The sequence below is a fragment of the Arachis ipaensis genome, chromosome B5 (genome assembly GCF_059453495.1).
Source record: "Arachis ipaensis isolate K30076 ecotype BB chromosome B5, ASM5945349v1, whole genome shotgun sequence".
NCBI classification, from domain to species: Eukaryota; Viridiplantae; Streptophyta; class Magnoliopsida; order Fabales; family Fabaceae; genus Arachis; species Arachis ipaensis.
In genome coordinates, this window is record NC_142440.1 from 130,556,648 (window position 1) to 130,571,732 (window position 15,085).

Consider the following 15,085-nt stretch of genomic DNA (forward strand, 5'->3'; position numbering starts at 1 on the left):
ACCTCCGATTCTCATTCTATACTATGTTGTTGTTTTTCAGATGCAGGTCGAGAGGCATCTCGTTAGGCGTCTGGACTCTTGAAGCGGAGTGGTTACTGGGTTATTTTGTTATGCTATGATGTATATATATGTACTTAGCTTTCTCTCCACATAACTTATTCTTTTTGATCCTCCTAGAGGTGTATGGAGAGGCAGGATTTTGTTTATGTACATTTGGGTTTTGGATATGTATATATATGTATATATGTGTGTATATTCTCCGGCCAGTCTTGACTTCGCACGCTTAGTTAGGAGCTTGTTATTTTGTATCTTTGACTCTCTGTTCCTGTTTTGGGTTACTTTACACTTAACAGCGGTAGCTTTCTTAGCACGCAAGTTAACTCGTATCTCGAGCGCTTTTATTTCGCGATCTCTATTTCCTCTATTCTTCAAGGCTCCTAGCATATAATAATTCTTCTGCTATTATATATATATATATATATGCATTTTATTTTAGAGGTTGTAATACCACACCACCTCTGTTTTACGACTTAAGCGTAAAGCTCTGTGTGGTAGGGTGTTACACTTACGACATAGGGTCAGCAGAGTATCGAGTCTCAACCTGGAGCACGTGGTGGCTAGCCACTGCTTCTACCTAGGGAAACTCGTATCTTAGATAATTGGAAGTGCAACAATAACTTTATCAACTCAATAATCATCCATATTCATACTTTATCAACTCAATAATCACTTTATTAGCCCACTATAAAGAAGAGAAAGATACAATAAGTCTCAGAATTGTTAATGAAACTAAGTTCCAAATAATTGAATGGGGCTATTAGCTCTTTACTTCTGAACAGTTTTGGCATCTCACTTTCCTTTGAAGCTCAGAAGTATTGGCATCCCTTGGAACTAGAATCCGGATGATATTATTGATTCTCTTCTTTTAGCTCTTCTTGATTCTTGAACACAGTTTCTTTTGGTTCTTTGCACCTTTTAAGCCTAGCCGTGACTCTAAGCATTTTGTTTTCCCGTATTACCACCATATACATAAATGCCATAGGCACTTAACTAGGAGAACCCTTTGGATTCGAATTTAGCTTTGCTTAAATTCCCAGACAGTGGTGCCCAGAGTTCTTAAGCGTACTCTTTAGTTTTTGGATCATGATTTTAACTACTCAGTCTCAAGCTTTTTACTTGACACCTTCACACCACAAGCATTTAGTTAGGGATAGCAACTCATTTGAGCTTTTTAGGCCAATTTTTGACCCTCCTGACCATTGATGCGCAAAGCCTTGGATCCTTGCTCTTTCGAATTTTCTTTTGAGCTTTCTTTTTCTTCTCTTTTGATTTTTCTCTTTTTCTTTTTGCTGCTTTTTCTTGCTTCAAGAATCAATATTTTTTATTTTTCAGATAACCAATAATACTTCTCTAAATTCACTGTTCTTCAAGAGCCAGCATACTTAACTTCAATATCAAATATACACAGTTAATTCATACATTCAGAAAATAAAGATAAGACCACCTCATCTTAAATAATTGGAATAACTTATGATATACTCAAGATATTGTGTATTTTACTACTCCTTTTTCAAAAAATTTTCTTTTAAGCTTGTTGTGGGATATATGAGACATCTTAAATCCAAAAAAAAAATTCAAAATTTGAACTACTAGACTAAAAAGCAAAGAAAATCCTAGTAGTGATCATGCAAAAGCTAGAATAGAGAACAGGAAATAAGATAAAATACTGAAAAACAGAAAGAAGGGGGAATGAAACTCGACCACCTTAGTGCTGATGGTTGCTCAGGCTCTTCTATGAAGATGTTTCACCTTCCTTTGGTACCATTGATGATAATGTACACCTTGAGCTCGCTCTGCAACACCAAACTTAAAAATTTTGCTTGTCCCCAAGCAAAGAAAAATCTATCCTTTCTTGGCGTTAAACGCCAGGGCTGCCTCCCTTACGGGCGTTGAACACACAAGCTTTCTCCTCCCTTCTAGCATTGAACGCCAGGAAGGGGTACCCTCTAGGGTGCTATATTTTTCTCCTTATGCGTTCCTGTTTCTGTTCTAATGGCTACACATGATCTCAAATGTTAGAAAAACTAAGAAAACTATGAAAAACAATAGAAAATAAAATAATATGAAATCAAACTAAAATAACAGAAAGAAAAATAGAAAAGAAGAAAATACTATATGATACTTATGGTTGGGTTGCCTCCCAACAAACGCTTCTTTAATGTCATTAGCTTGACACTTGATTGTTGAATTTCTTCCTCTTCTTCCAGTTGGTTAAAAGAAATGACTCCATGGGAGAAGAGGAGAAGATTAATGCCCTCGGATGTGAATTCCTCCTAACAACCTTTTTGGTATTGTTATCAGAGTGATTCTCTTTGCTTGTTAGGGTAGGGGTTGGATTGTTTCTCCATCCCCTATGCATCTTCCTCTTGGGACCTTCCTCCCTGGTGGGTAGTGACTGCCCAACACCAAACTTAGGTTTGATGTCTGAGGAAACTGTATGAGTTTTTGCTAAGGGAGGAGGCTTCAGCATTGCACTCTGCATGCAGGTACCTCCTTTGTCAAGGGGTCTTGGAGGTTTAAAGACCTTGAAAACCATATAATCCTTATGTAATCTCCGCATCAATTCGCCTCTCTCAGCATCAATGAGGTTTCTTCCATTAGAGAGAGACCTTTGTTCCAAAATCTCAGCAAAAGGAATATTGATTTGTAACTTCTTAGAGACTTCCTGATTTTGAGTAGTGCTCGTCCTTGGTCTCCTTTTGGGGCGTCTGAGGGTGTGGAACTTTAGGCTTTCTTCCCATAAGAGGGGCATGTAACAGTGTGCTTCTAGCCTCTTCTTGAGCTTCTTCTTCATTTAATTCCTCAACAGTGTGTACCACCTTAGGCTCAGCCTCTTTTGTCCTGATGAGGGCCTTACTCTCTTTTATTGGATGCACCTCTGTGTCTCTGGAGAGAGTGTTAGAAGGTCTTTGAAGTGTCTGAGGGTATGGCAACTTAGCTCTGTACTCTGGGGCCTTGGGTGATGCAGGATGAGCGTCCAGAGTAACTGGAAAGGGATTTTCAGGATGTCTAAGGGGGATGTCCTCTGAACTGGCGCTTATGCCTTCCCCCCTCTCAGGGTGTTTAACGCCCCTGCTACTCCCTTTCAAGCGTTCAACCTCCTCTCTGCCCCCTCCGGGGCGTTCAACTTCAATCCTGTCCCCTTCGGGGTGTTCAACTTCAACTCTACTAGAGTGATTCCTCCACCCTTGAGCTTCCTTCCTAACTGGAGTCCTCTCAGATGAGTATAAATACTGGTTATTGACAACCATCTCAATGAGATCATCTGCCTCTTCGTGTGTCTCTATAAAGTATAGAGAACTGCCTGCAGAGTGATTTACTGACCTCCTGACCATCTCAGAGATAGCTTCATAGAAGATGATTGTCTTGCCCCAACTTGAGAACATATGGGGGGCAATCCCTGAACATCAGCTTGTACCTCTCCCAAGTATCATAGAGGGACTCGTTTGCCTTCTATCTGAAGGTCTGAACGTCTGTTATTAACTTAGTCAGCCTTTGCGAGGGAGAGAACCTGTTCAGAAATTTGTTAACAAGCTTCTCCCAAGTGTTCAAACTTCCCCTGGGTTCAGCATGCCACCAATCCAGTGCTTGGCCCCTCACCGCAAATAGGAAGAGTAATAGCCTGGAGACTTGGGGGTCTACTCCATTACTCTCTACAGTGTCACAGAACTCCAGGAAGTCGGAGATGAATTTCTTAGGGTCTTCCTATGGACTTCCATGAAACTGGAAATTTTGCTGTATTAGCGTCATCAGGTTTATGCTGGCCTTAAATTCATAGAAGCCAGGAGAGCCCACGGTTCTCCTGATTTGTGTTTTCCCCTTCGGATCCATAGCGACTTTGGTGTTCCTGTATACACAAATAAGAGACAAAGAAAAATGGGAGTCTCTATGTAAAAGTCTAGAGGACTCCCAGTGAGATACCCAAAATTTTTTTTTTAATTTGAAAATAATTAAAAAAATTCAAAAATAAATAAAATGAAATAAAAATAACTTAGAAAATATGAAAAATTAAAAAAAATAGGAAGAAAGAGGTTTAAAATTTTTGAAATTCAAAAAGAAAGTAAAAGATAACAACAACTTTTGAAATTAAGATAGAACAAAATAAACAACTAACTAACAAGATTTAAAAATAAGATAGAAGATTTGATTTTGAAAATTTTAAAATTTAAAATAAAAGATTCAATCAAAGATTTGAAAAATTAAATTTGAAAAGAAAAAGTCAAATAAGATAAGATAAAATTTGAAAATTTAAAGATTTTGAAATTCAAATTTAAAAGAAAGACTAAAGAAACACCAAATTTAAAATTAAAACTAGATAAAGCAAACAATTAATTAAAAAGATTTGAAATTAAAAAGGCAATTTTCAAAAATTAAAGAAGAAATAGTCAAGATAAGATTTTGAAATTTAAAAATTAGATAGAAAGAGTCAAGAAAAAGAAACAAAATAAGATAAGATTTGAGAATTAAGATAGGAGATTTGATTTTGAAAAATTTTGAAAATTGGAAAGAGAAAGTCAAAAGAGAGATTTTTGAATTTCAAAATTGAAAAAAAGAGAAAAACTAACACAATACTAAACTTTTAAAATTTGAATTTTAAAAGAAAGATAAGATAACAAAATTTTAAAACCAAAAAAAAGATTAGATAAAGATCAAAGAAGAAAAGATAAGCAAGAAAATTAAATTTAAATAAAAAAGTTACTAACGGGACACCAAGTTTTAAAATTTTAAAAGAAAATAAAGAGAAAATAGCAAACTTAAAATTTTGAAATTAAAAATAAGATAACTAAAGTGAGAATTAAAAATCAAAAGATAAACAAGATAAAGATCAAGAATCAAGAAAGACAAGATATGATTTGAAAATTTTAAAAATCACTAATAAGAAACATCAAACTTAAAATTTGAATTTAGATAAAGATAAGATAAAGATTCAAGATTTTATTTCAAAATTTCGAAAATTTAAAAGAAAGGATTTTTAAAATTTTTGAAATTCAAAAAGAAAAAGAAAGAAAAAGAAAACGCTAAACTTAAAAATTTTGAAATCAAACTACACTAATTTTTGAAAATCTAAAAGAAAAACACTAAAAGACACCAAACTTAAAAATTTTAGGATCAAACAAAAGAAAACACAAGGAAAATTTAGAAAAAGAGAAAAGAAACAAAGAACAATTTTCAAGAATAAAAAAAAGACAAATCAACAAAAATCAAAAGGACACCAAACTTAAAAATTGATATCGGACTCAAACAAAAGAAAAAGATGATAAAAACAATAAATTTTTTAAAAGAATTTTTAAAGAGTTTTCGAAAAATAATAAGAAAAGAGATTAAAAGAAAAACTAGTAAAAAGTACCTTATCTAAGGAGTAAGACAACCGGTAGTTTGTAAATCTCGAACAATCCCCGACAACGGTGCCAAAAACTTGGTCTCCGAAAATGAAACTCATACAACAGAATTGGCAAGTGCATCAGGTCGTCCAAGTAATACTTCAGGTGAGTGAGGGTCGATCCCACGAGGATCGCTGGAGTGAGCAAGCAGTGGTTATCTTGCAGATCTTAGTCAGGCGAATAGAAAGATAATTGTTGTTGTTGTAGGCGCATAAACAAAACAATAAAGAAAGCAATACTGAGTTGGTGTAGAAACAATAATGGGAAATCAGTTAAGGCCTTGGAGATACTTGTTTTTCCAGATTAATACTTCGTACTGACTACTTTAACAATGAGTGATTCATTCAATGGCAAGGCTGTAAGTGATTAAGCCAGGGCCAGTGGTCATTAATCTCCTCTAATCCAAGCCAAACACCAGCCGTGGTAGTTCAGTCTAGATGAGGGTGACGCTCACGCAATTCAATCTCTGACAATCCTACTCAAAACGCCACAAACAATGTCGGATCTTCCGGATCGGAGAATGAAGCTCTATGATTCTAGCCTTAGTGCCACATAAACCTCAATTACCCATGACTAACGAGATTTTATGTCACATATCCCAATTAGCCCATATAACTTGTTGGAATCTGTGATACATTCTCAAACTGCAGCTCAATACTATCCTGTGACTCGCAAGAACTCATGTAGAATAAGGGGTCATACGCCAGTTCCACCCCAGATTCATAAGGATGAAAAACGACAATGCATCATAGAATGGAATAAAACATATATTAAAGTAGAAAAGTAATGATATTGATCTATAGGAAAGAGCAGAGCTCCTATCCTTAACCTAAAAAGTTCAGCCGCTCATGTTTTACAAAGAAGACAGATTAAGAAGGTGTAAAGTAATGTGGCTGTGTTTCTCCCCTCCTGGGAGGCATCATCGTCAGGAGGAAGGAAGTCCTTTATTTATAATAAAAACTCGATCTAAAAGATATTACTAATAATTAAAAATTACAAAAATAAGATAAACTAAGTTAAGGTGCGAAAATCCACTTCTGAGCCCACTTGGTGAGTGTTTGGGCTGAGCTTGGTGTCCAACTTGGTTGAGTGGGCGTTCACTGTCCACACTGCTTCTTTGCTCCCTTGGTGGCGTCAGCTTGGGCGTTCAACTTGGGAGGTTGGTCCTGTTTGGGCGTTGAACGCCAGAAAGGGGGTAAGTTGGGCGTTCAACGCCCGTTTTGAGCGGTCGTCTCTAAAGAAAAGTATAGACCATTATATATTGTTGGAAAGTCCTGGAAGTAAGAGCGCATCAATTAGACCTCTGTAACTCCATAAATGCTCGTTTGAATGCATGAAGGTCAGGATCTAACAACATCTACACTCTTTTCTTTGCCTCTGAATTAGACTTTGCCAAAACTAGCCAAATTCACCCAAAAATTACCTAAAATTATAAGAAAAATACAAAAACTCAAAGTTGTATCCAAAAAGTGAATTTTGCACTAAAGCCTACTAAAACATAATAAAACTTAATAAAATATAACTAAAAACACTAAGAAAACAGTACTAAAAAGGGTATAAAATATCCGCTCATCATTCTTCCTTGTTTATTTCTGTTTTATTTTGTTGTAGTACTTTCTCTCACCTTTTTATCTTAGACCTTATGACCTTAAAGATTTGATTTGAGAGGTAAATTGTACAAGCTGTTTTAAACTTCCAAAATTCTGTTGTATTAAGTTTGACTAGGCGGCCTATACTCCGCAGGCTGTGACTAGTCCTCTTTTGACAAGGTCATGAACACTTGTAATTCTAGAGTCCTTCTTAAATCCAGTAATCGTGAAACTACTTTGTTCGTCACAGACATGACAAAGGCCAATGTCACGGTCCCAACTCCCAAGGCTCATAAAGTGGGATAAAATTGACCTTCCTCAGTCATGGTCAATTAATCGAGTCATTCCAACACAACCTAGACAAGCACATCTCTTACGAGAAATAAAACAGGATGAATCAGGAAGAGTAGAGATTTTCTTTGACAGACGAAACTCCTTTTCTTCCAGATCTAAAGCAGGAACATCTAATGATTTTGTTTCAACAATAAAATCTTTTTCTGTGACTTCACAATCTCATTTTTCAACTAAAATTCCCAGATCCGCAAATTCTGGAATTAATATTTCAGGGGTACAAAATAATTCAAACATTTCTCAACCATTTTATCAAACTGATGATGATATTGATTTACAATCTATTCAATCCCAATATATTCTTCTATAAATGATGATGCCCATGGGTAGCATAGAATTTGTTATAAACAAAGAAGCCTTACGTGTATATATATATATATATTGTTTAATTTAATGATTACCTTGTGTATCCTGGAGCTATCTACAAGGTTTTATAGTTATTTGTCTTGTTCTGTTCGTACCTACGTGATTAGTTATCGTGTGTGAACGCTTCGCGTTTCGTAATTCCGCTACATGCGACTTTGAGCTTTATTCCTTCATCGGGCTTCTAGTTATATAAATTCTTGAACCTATATTATATTTTATAAGTCTTAAAATTGTCATGACACTTTGTTATCCTTTACTTTACGGCTAGAGGTAAGGTTTAGGGTAATGGGGTGTTACAATATTTATTACTAGAAAACTATTTATTACAGACGGATATTTCTGACAGATTTTATTCCACGGAAATACAAACATATTTTGCGAGGAAGTATCTGTCGGAAACAAAAGAAAATGAATTAGCATAAACTACAAACGGAAAAGAGAATCCGTCGATAATTCTATCAAAAAAATTAATTTTTTCGTGCAAAATAATTACCGACGGAAAATCCGTCTGTATAAATTATTACAGATTTTACAAAATACTGCGTTTTGTTAAATTATTATAGACAGAAATCTGTCTGTAATTTAAAATATTCTGTCGAAAAAATTGAGTTAAACCTAGCATTGTGCCCATCCTATCGAGCTCCATTCACACCACACAAATCAAACGAGCTTCTCTCTGTCAACGAGCTCCTTCTTCTCTCCGCCGCTCCCACCGCCGCTCGCATCGCACGAGCCCCCTCCGCCGCTCGCATCGCACGAGCCCTTCCGCCGCCGCTCTCGTCACGTTGCTCCCTTCATCGCCATCGTCGCAGAACCCTCTCTGCCGCTCTCATCGTGTCTGCTCCCTTCATCGCCGTCGTCGCAGAGATCTCTCTGCCACATAGCTTATCTTTTCAACAACTATTGTATCCATGTATTTAAATATCCATGTTTTTTGTGACATATATTCCTAGCTAGGTTTTCCGATTTGTGTAGCTTGATCTGATCTATGAATTATAGTAATCTTTTTTCCTTTTAATGTCATTTTAAATGAAAACCTGGCAAGCGATTGTTCTCATAGTATGGAAGAATTGACCGCGTTGACATGAAATCTGGTAATTTTTTTTTTATTAATTCTGTAATTTGCTAAAAAGTTTTGCTGATTGGTTATGAATGGCTCAAGTGCACCTTTTGATTTTTTGAATGTATTAGCTCTAGTGTCTTTCAAATTTCAATTTTGTTTAGGTCAAATGCAATTTTTCTTTTATTTGTATATCTTTTAATGCGGCATTCTGAATGATCAATTTCATCGGTGGTAATTGCTTGTGTCGACTAGGGAATGTGAATGATGAAGATTTTTTAATAGTAACTTTCATTAGTGAGCTGTGAAGTGAGTTTGTCACTCACAAGAAACCACATTTTGTAATTGTAAAAATATGATTGATGTTTGATCTAAACAGGCCACTGAAATCTAAGATATTGCGGCGGCGATATTTTGGATGTGGCGCGGACATATGGGTAGTTTTGTGGCTTGAATTGAAAAATAAAAATGGGTTCGGATAACCGGTTGGAAAATATATGAAAAATCACCAAAATTGTGCAATGTCTTTAGGGAAATCCTCTGGATTTTTAAGTGTTTGTTTTGACACAGGAAATTTCTCTAAGGAAAAATACGTTGAGGTTCTATCTTTTGGCTCGCCAACCTCTGCAATTTTCCTTTTTGGAAGAGAACCTTCTTGCTTGCTTGCTCTATGCATTTTCAACACTCACTTACCTCATCACCCAACATTTGACATCCATCAGAATGTAGATAGGGGAACCATCAATCAATGAATTTATTAAGCCATGCCTAGTTTCAATGCATATAGGGGATCAATGTACTATTTCTGAATTCACTTGTACTATAAGCTTGATAACCATATAAATTCAGTTTCTTTATTTAATGAAAACCTGAATGGCCTTCAATTGAGCCTGGCTATTTCTCAAATAAGGTAACTAAGTATGAATTACAGAGGCTTCTCTGCCAGCTAAGCTATATTGGAATATCTTCTCTGCTAGCTAAGGTAACTAATAAGCTATTCATGAATTCTTTGTGCCCTTGCTCCTCTCAGAATGACTGACCTTAGATCTGTGGATAATTGCTGCATGTTTACGAAGTCATAAACATTTGTTTATTTCTATTTTGTTGGCATTATTTTACTTTCAAATTTGAGTGAATTACCATAGGATTGATTAGCTGCTGTATTCTTACTTCTACCTTCTTTTTCTTAACAGGATCGAGATTCTATGCCACGATATTAATGTCCATATTCCGCATCACATATCCCCAAGAATAAATATCATGAAAAGCTGCTCCTAATGCAAATTTCGTATTGTCTTTAGAAATTATGTATAATATAACACAAGTTTTGAATGATTCACTAGTCAGCCTTTCCAATAGTCAATAATCATATATGGGAAAAGCATGTGTTAGAATTCATGACTTGTTAACTAACGAGTTTAAAAAAGCTTAGGTTAGAGTTTATTTTTGTGACAAGTTAGAATAATAATAATGATAGAAATTTAAAATAAAGGAGCATGAAATAGTAAGATCACGTGACTTGTTCTTTCTTTCTTATTACTCTTATTAGGCTTAGCTTCTGTATATAGTAGTCTATATACACTATTAATTTATTATACAGTGTGACATATAAGAAATTCATCATTTCAAGGGTCAACCAAAACCCGTTGTAGTAATTTAAGTTTAAGGAGTGGAAAGTATTTTGATGGTGTTAGTCTACTACATCAAAAGCTATTAGTCAATGTTTATAACTGCTGCTCCTCACTTCCAGAGACCCAGTTGGTATTTATCATTTATGTTAGTGATTGAAACTATAAAAAAAAATTCAGTTTTACAGAGGAAGAAGATGTAAATGTAGATGATGTAACTGCTGCTTTTGATGATTCTAAGGTACTACTTTATTTGATTAAAACATTTAATTTGCTTATCATAAGAGAGTTTTGATCTGTACAAATGTCATTAAGTTAATTCTCTTTGATTTATGTGTAGGAAAATCTAGTGACAGAGAGAAAAGAGAAACCGGTTTCAATGAATGCTTTTGAACTCATTTCAAGATCACAAAGTTTTAACTTTGACAGCTTATTTGAGTAGCAAACAGTAAGTAAAATCTAATATTTGATCTTTAATTTGATCATCTTAACAAATTTATTTATAATTTGCATGAAAACTCACTTTAAGAGAATTATTTTTTATCTATGTGATTGTAGTTGATTAGAGAAATGTTGATAATGGTTAATGAGAAATGATTAATGATGCTTAGCTTGTTTAATTATATTTTCTCAAATCAAATTATTATAGGAAGTTGTAAAGAGAGAAACACATTTTACTTCACAACATCCTCCGAACGAAATCATGTCGAAAATTGAGGAAGCTGCCAAGCCTCTTGGATTCAATGTTCGCAATAATTCAATGTAACTGCATCCTTATCTTCCTTATCTCATCCCTTGGAGGGTTCACCATTTCAGAATTGAATATCGACTCCAGAATCCAGATTTGTTCTGGTTTTGGGTTCCATAATGCTGGTACCATCTTTTTTCACTCTTCAATTTTGTCCTTACATATCTTACTACTCTTCAATTTTGGGTTCCATCATGCTGGTAGCATTATTAGAGAATGCTTGTTTATTGACCTTAATATCCTTTCTAATTCAATGATGAAGGGCTTGTCCGGTCTCCAATTTCACCAACCTTGCCACAGATAGGTTCTAGGTTGTGCCTGACTTGGGGCATCTTATGGAGTTTCCCTGAGGTTAAGACAAATTTCAACTCTTAAAATTTCATTTAATTTATCTTTTAATTGAATTTTCGGCCGTGTTATTTATTGAAAAGTTACTTATATATGTTTTATGACAGACCCGGAATCATGTGCTTGTTACCTCCCTACTAATGAGCTGGTCCATCACTCAGGTAAGTCTTTCACAATTTCTAGATGGTTATTGATTTATTTATACTTAATTATATATATATATTTCATTTCCTCTATGTTTGCTATCTCTAACTTCAAATATCATATTTGAAGTAATTGAAAGTGCTAAGAGCAAAGTAAGTTGATTACTTGGCTTCTTAACACTGATGAGTAGATTTTAATTGCTGGATGCCATAGCATAGAACTAGATAACTCATTATTCATGGGATATTAGGCTCAGTAAGATTTCTCTGCTAAAGTCAGTGAAAGTATAGGTGTAGGCTGTAGGGCATAGTGGACAAAATTTGATTTGTGCCACATACCTGTTGTGTGACATATATAGTAGTGTAATGTAATTATTTAGATATGTTGTTTTTATTTGAAATGTTAATTTATTATTTAATGGTTATAACTTATAAGCACCTGTTACATGTAACTCAAACCAGCAAGCCTTTAGGTTTGGCGCTCCATCTATTGCTTCGGGTAAATGCACCATTTTTTCTGTGTTAAAAAGGTAAAATATGTATCAGCCAATACCATTTTTTATTGTTGCAACTGCAGATAATTCACTATTCTTTCTTTGGCTTCAAGGAGGCTTTCCCATCATGGCTTTTGTGGCTAAGGTATGATTGAAGGTCCGGTTCTGCATATAGTAGAGTAACGGGTAAATCTTATTTTCCTGATATATTGGCTGAAATTCTCTACTTGCAATCTATTTTTGTTCATAACTTCTATTGAGAATATCAAGTTGATTGCAGGCGATTCTTGCATGCGCAATTGCTGCCAAGGACTATGACAAGCTCGAGTATTACAGGTTCTTTACATTGCTATTTTTAAACAAAAAAGATCCTAATCTTTGCTCAATTAAATTAGCTGCAAGACTAACAAACAATTATATTGCAGATGAGTTTGGTTTTGGGATTGGCTCTTGCATTCATTCTTGGTGCAGGATTTCCTTTTAGAGCTAAACTATTTACAGGTTTATGGCTATCTATTCATCATATCTTCAGCATTGAGAGGTTTTAATTCTATTTCAGTCAGGGAGATGCCAAGACCAACTTTCAATGTGGAGTTTGATGCTGCCAATGCAATTTGGTTATCTATTAATATTTTAGATTATTCCATCTTTAAGGGCTAAGTGTAATTTGTGACATCAGTTAATGAAGAAGATCCATGTAATATTAGGATGGTCATCTTATTTTTTTGGGTATCTTTTTATTGAGACAATGAGATATTGGTCAATAATGTTGAAAAATAACATCCAATTTTATAAGTATCATGTAATGAATATTATGTTTATCTATGTGATTTTTGGCTTTCTTTTTTTTAATTTACAGTGTGTTTGATGGAGTAAATTTAGAAAACAAATCTAAAGTATTCATTTTGCAATGGAAAAATCTAAAAAAAAAAAAAAATTCTATTTTACCTTATTGACGGATTTTCTATCTGTATTCAGAGTTTGAAATGGTTTTCCAAGGCTCCAATTACTGACGAAAAATCTGTCGCTATTTACCGACGGAAAATCCGTCAAAAAATCTGTCTCTAATTACCGACGAAAAACCTGTCGAAAAATATGTCTTTAATTACCGACAAAAAATTCATCGGCAAACCTGTCTCTAATTACCGACGAAAAATCCGTCGAAAAGTTTGACGTTCTAAGGAAATAGAGGGGAGAATTTACCGAGGAAAAATCTGTCGGTAACTGATAAAAATATGTCAGTAAATTACCGACAGAAAAAAATCCGTCGGTAAATAATTTTCGACGAGACTTTTACAAAGGGACGTAATCCGTCGATAATTTTGTTGGTAATAAAAAATTTGTCTATAATAAAATTAAATCTGTCTGTAAATATGTCTGTATTAAACAATTTTCTAGTTGTGATTTATAATAATTTTATATATGTAAATTATAATTATATATTTATTATATTTAAAATTATTCATTTATTTCAATAATAATTAAAAAGTGTAAAAATAAAAAAAAATTTATAGACTATTTTAAATTAATTTTTATTATCTTTCAATTATTTTTTAAATGCCTAATCTAACACTTACTTGGACATCATTGCTTGCCATTCAAATTCCTAGTCACTCGTAGAGGAGTCTTATTATTAATAGTTATAATAAAAGTAAAGTATATTTTTTATTTTTAAGATTTGTAATTTTTTTAAAATATTTTTAATATTTAATTTTATTTAATTTTGTTTTTAATATTTTTTATTTATTTAATTTTGTCATTAATATTTTTTATTTTGTTCCTAATATTTCAGATAGAATTAACATCCATAGGTAATTTTGATGCAAACCGAAAACGTTAAAAACAAAATTAAATACAATTAATAAACATTAGAGATATTTTTAAAAAAAATAACAATTAATGTTAGAAATAAAAAATATACTTTACTCTTATAATAATTATTTTTTTTATTTTTTTTTTTCAATTATTATATTAGATCAATTTGGTTAAATTTGATAAATAAAAAGACTTAGATATATATATATATGTGAAGGATTATTCTTTGTATATATTACACATCATTAATATTGTAATTATACTTTATGCATGGTATTTGAATGTACACGAGATTTCAGTTGAAGTTTTACAAGATATCACTCTCTTAATATATACACAATTGTCATCTCTACGTATATCTGGGTATAAGAGTAAGCCTCAAGTTAAACCACATTTGTTTATATATTTCAGCTTTTTTTTTTTCTTTTTTTTTTTAATAATTCCGATATATATTATTGGAATAGTCTACTCTTGTCACATATGAACGAGGGACATGATTAACTCATAAATAAGGACTCATTAGAAAAGCGCAGTGGGCACCAGCCATAAACAAGACAAATAAAGCATCAAGGAACACACAAAAGCAAAAGCTAATACACCGAACTATACATATCAAACATCTAAAAAAGGGAAATAAACTCAAGCAGCTGCTAAAGATATGAAAAACCGGGATACACTGTTTGATGCATGAATATAATATATGATATATAAAACATATTCCTAAAAGTCTAAAAGGATTAAAGCCTATAAAGGGACCTATATTAGAAGGGGTCGCCTCATTTTGCCACACCTTGTATGTGCCTGTCATAGCAACAAAGATTCAAAGAACAAACAGAGTCTAAGTCTAGACACACCCATCACCTATCATTAGTTTATGGACCATGGCTACGCTAACTTGAGCCTTGTCCATTTCTTGGGTTGCACTTAAAGCTGCACGGTTTGCATGCCATTTTATATCTGGCTAGTCACAATTATATGTTTCAAAAGGCATATATTTTTTAATATGTTAATTTTTTCCTTAAATATACATACACTAGTAATATTATTTGAAAATTAAAAGGTATGTATTAATTTAATATTTAATATATTCAAAACATGAAAA

The 15,085-nt window shown here is 33.6% G+C and overlaps 1 protein-coding gene across 4 annotated transcripts; it reads left to right on the forward strand.

Annotated features, from left to right (window-relative positions):
* The first annotated feature begins 8,373 nt into the window (after window positions 1–8,373).
* On the forward strand, window positions 8,374–12,934 carry LOC107640978 (very-long-chain (3R)-3-hydroxyacyl-CoA dehydratase PASTICCINO 2A-like). Of its 4 annotated transcripts, none has more exons than XR_015883238.1 (9): window positions 8,374–10,676; window positions 10,776–10,883; window positions 11,085–11,308; window positions 11,446–11,534; window positions 11,639–11,692; window positions 12,137–12,204; window positions 12,282–12,354; window positions 12,449–12,504; window positions 12,594–12,934. XR_015883238.1 is itself a non-coding variant. In XM_088486365.1 (9 exons), exons 4-9 carry the CDS (start codon window positions 11,179–11,181, stop codon window positions 12,650–12,652), a joined length of 450 nt encoding a protein of 149 aa, XP_088342491.1. In that variant the 5' UTR covers window positions 8,374–9,789; window positions 10,001–10,676; window positions 10,776–10,883; window positions 11,085–11,178; the 3' UTR covers window positions 12,653–12,934. The 4 variants fall into 4 exon arrangements, 3 of the variants coding, with proteins under 3 accessions (XP_088342491.1, XP_088342492.1, XP_020980016.1); XM_088486365.1 differs by lacking the exon at window positions 12,137–12,204 and having other exon boundaries at window positions 8,374–9,789; window positions 10,001–10,676; window positions 12,252–12,313; XM_088486366.1 differs by lacking the exon at window positions 12,137–12,204 and having other exon boundaries at window positions 8,374–8,841; window positions 10,001–10,676; window positions 12,252–12,313.
* The last annotated feature ends 2,151 nt before the right edge of the window (window positions 12,935–15,085 follow it).

Excerpts from the sequence above, each read along its gene's own strand:
- LOC107640978 (XM_021124357.2), top strand. The coding sequence starts at position 11,179 with ATGTTCGCAATAATTCAATGTAACTGCATCCTTATCTTCCTTATCTCA. Across the intron at positions 11,309-11,445 it reads TTTTGGGTTCCATAATGCTG|GGCTTGTCCGGTCTCCAATT; the intron begins GTACCATCTTTT and ends TCAATGATGAAG. Across the intron at positions 12,505-12,593 it reads GACAAGCTCGAGTATTACAG|ATGAGTTTGGTTTTGGGATT; the intron begins GTTCTTTACATT and ends ATTATATTGCAG.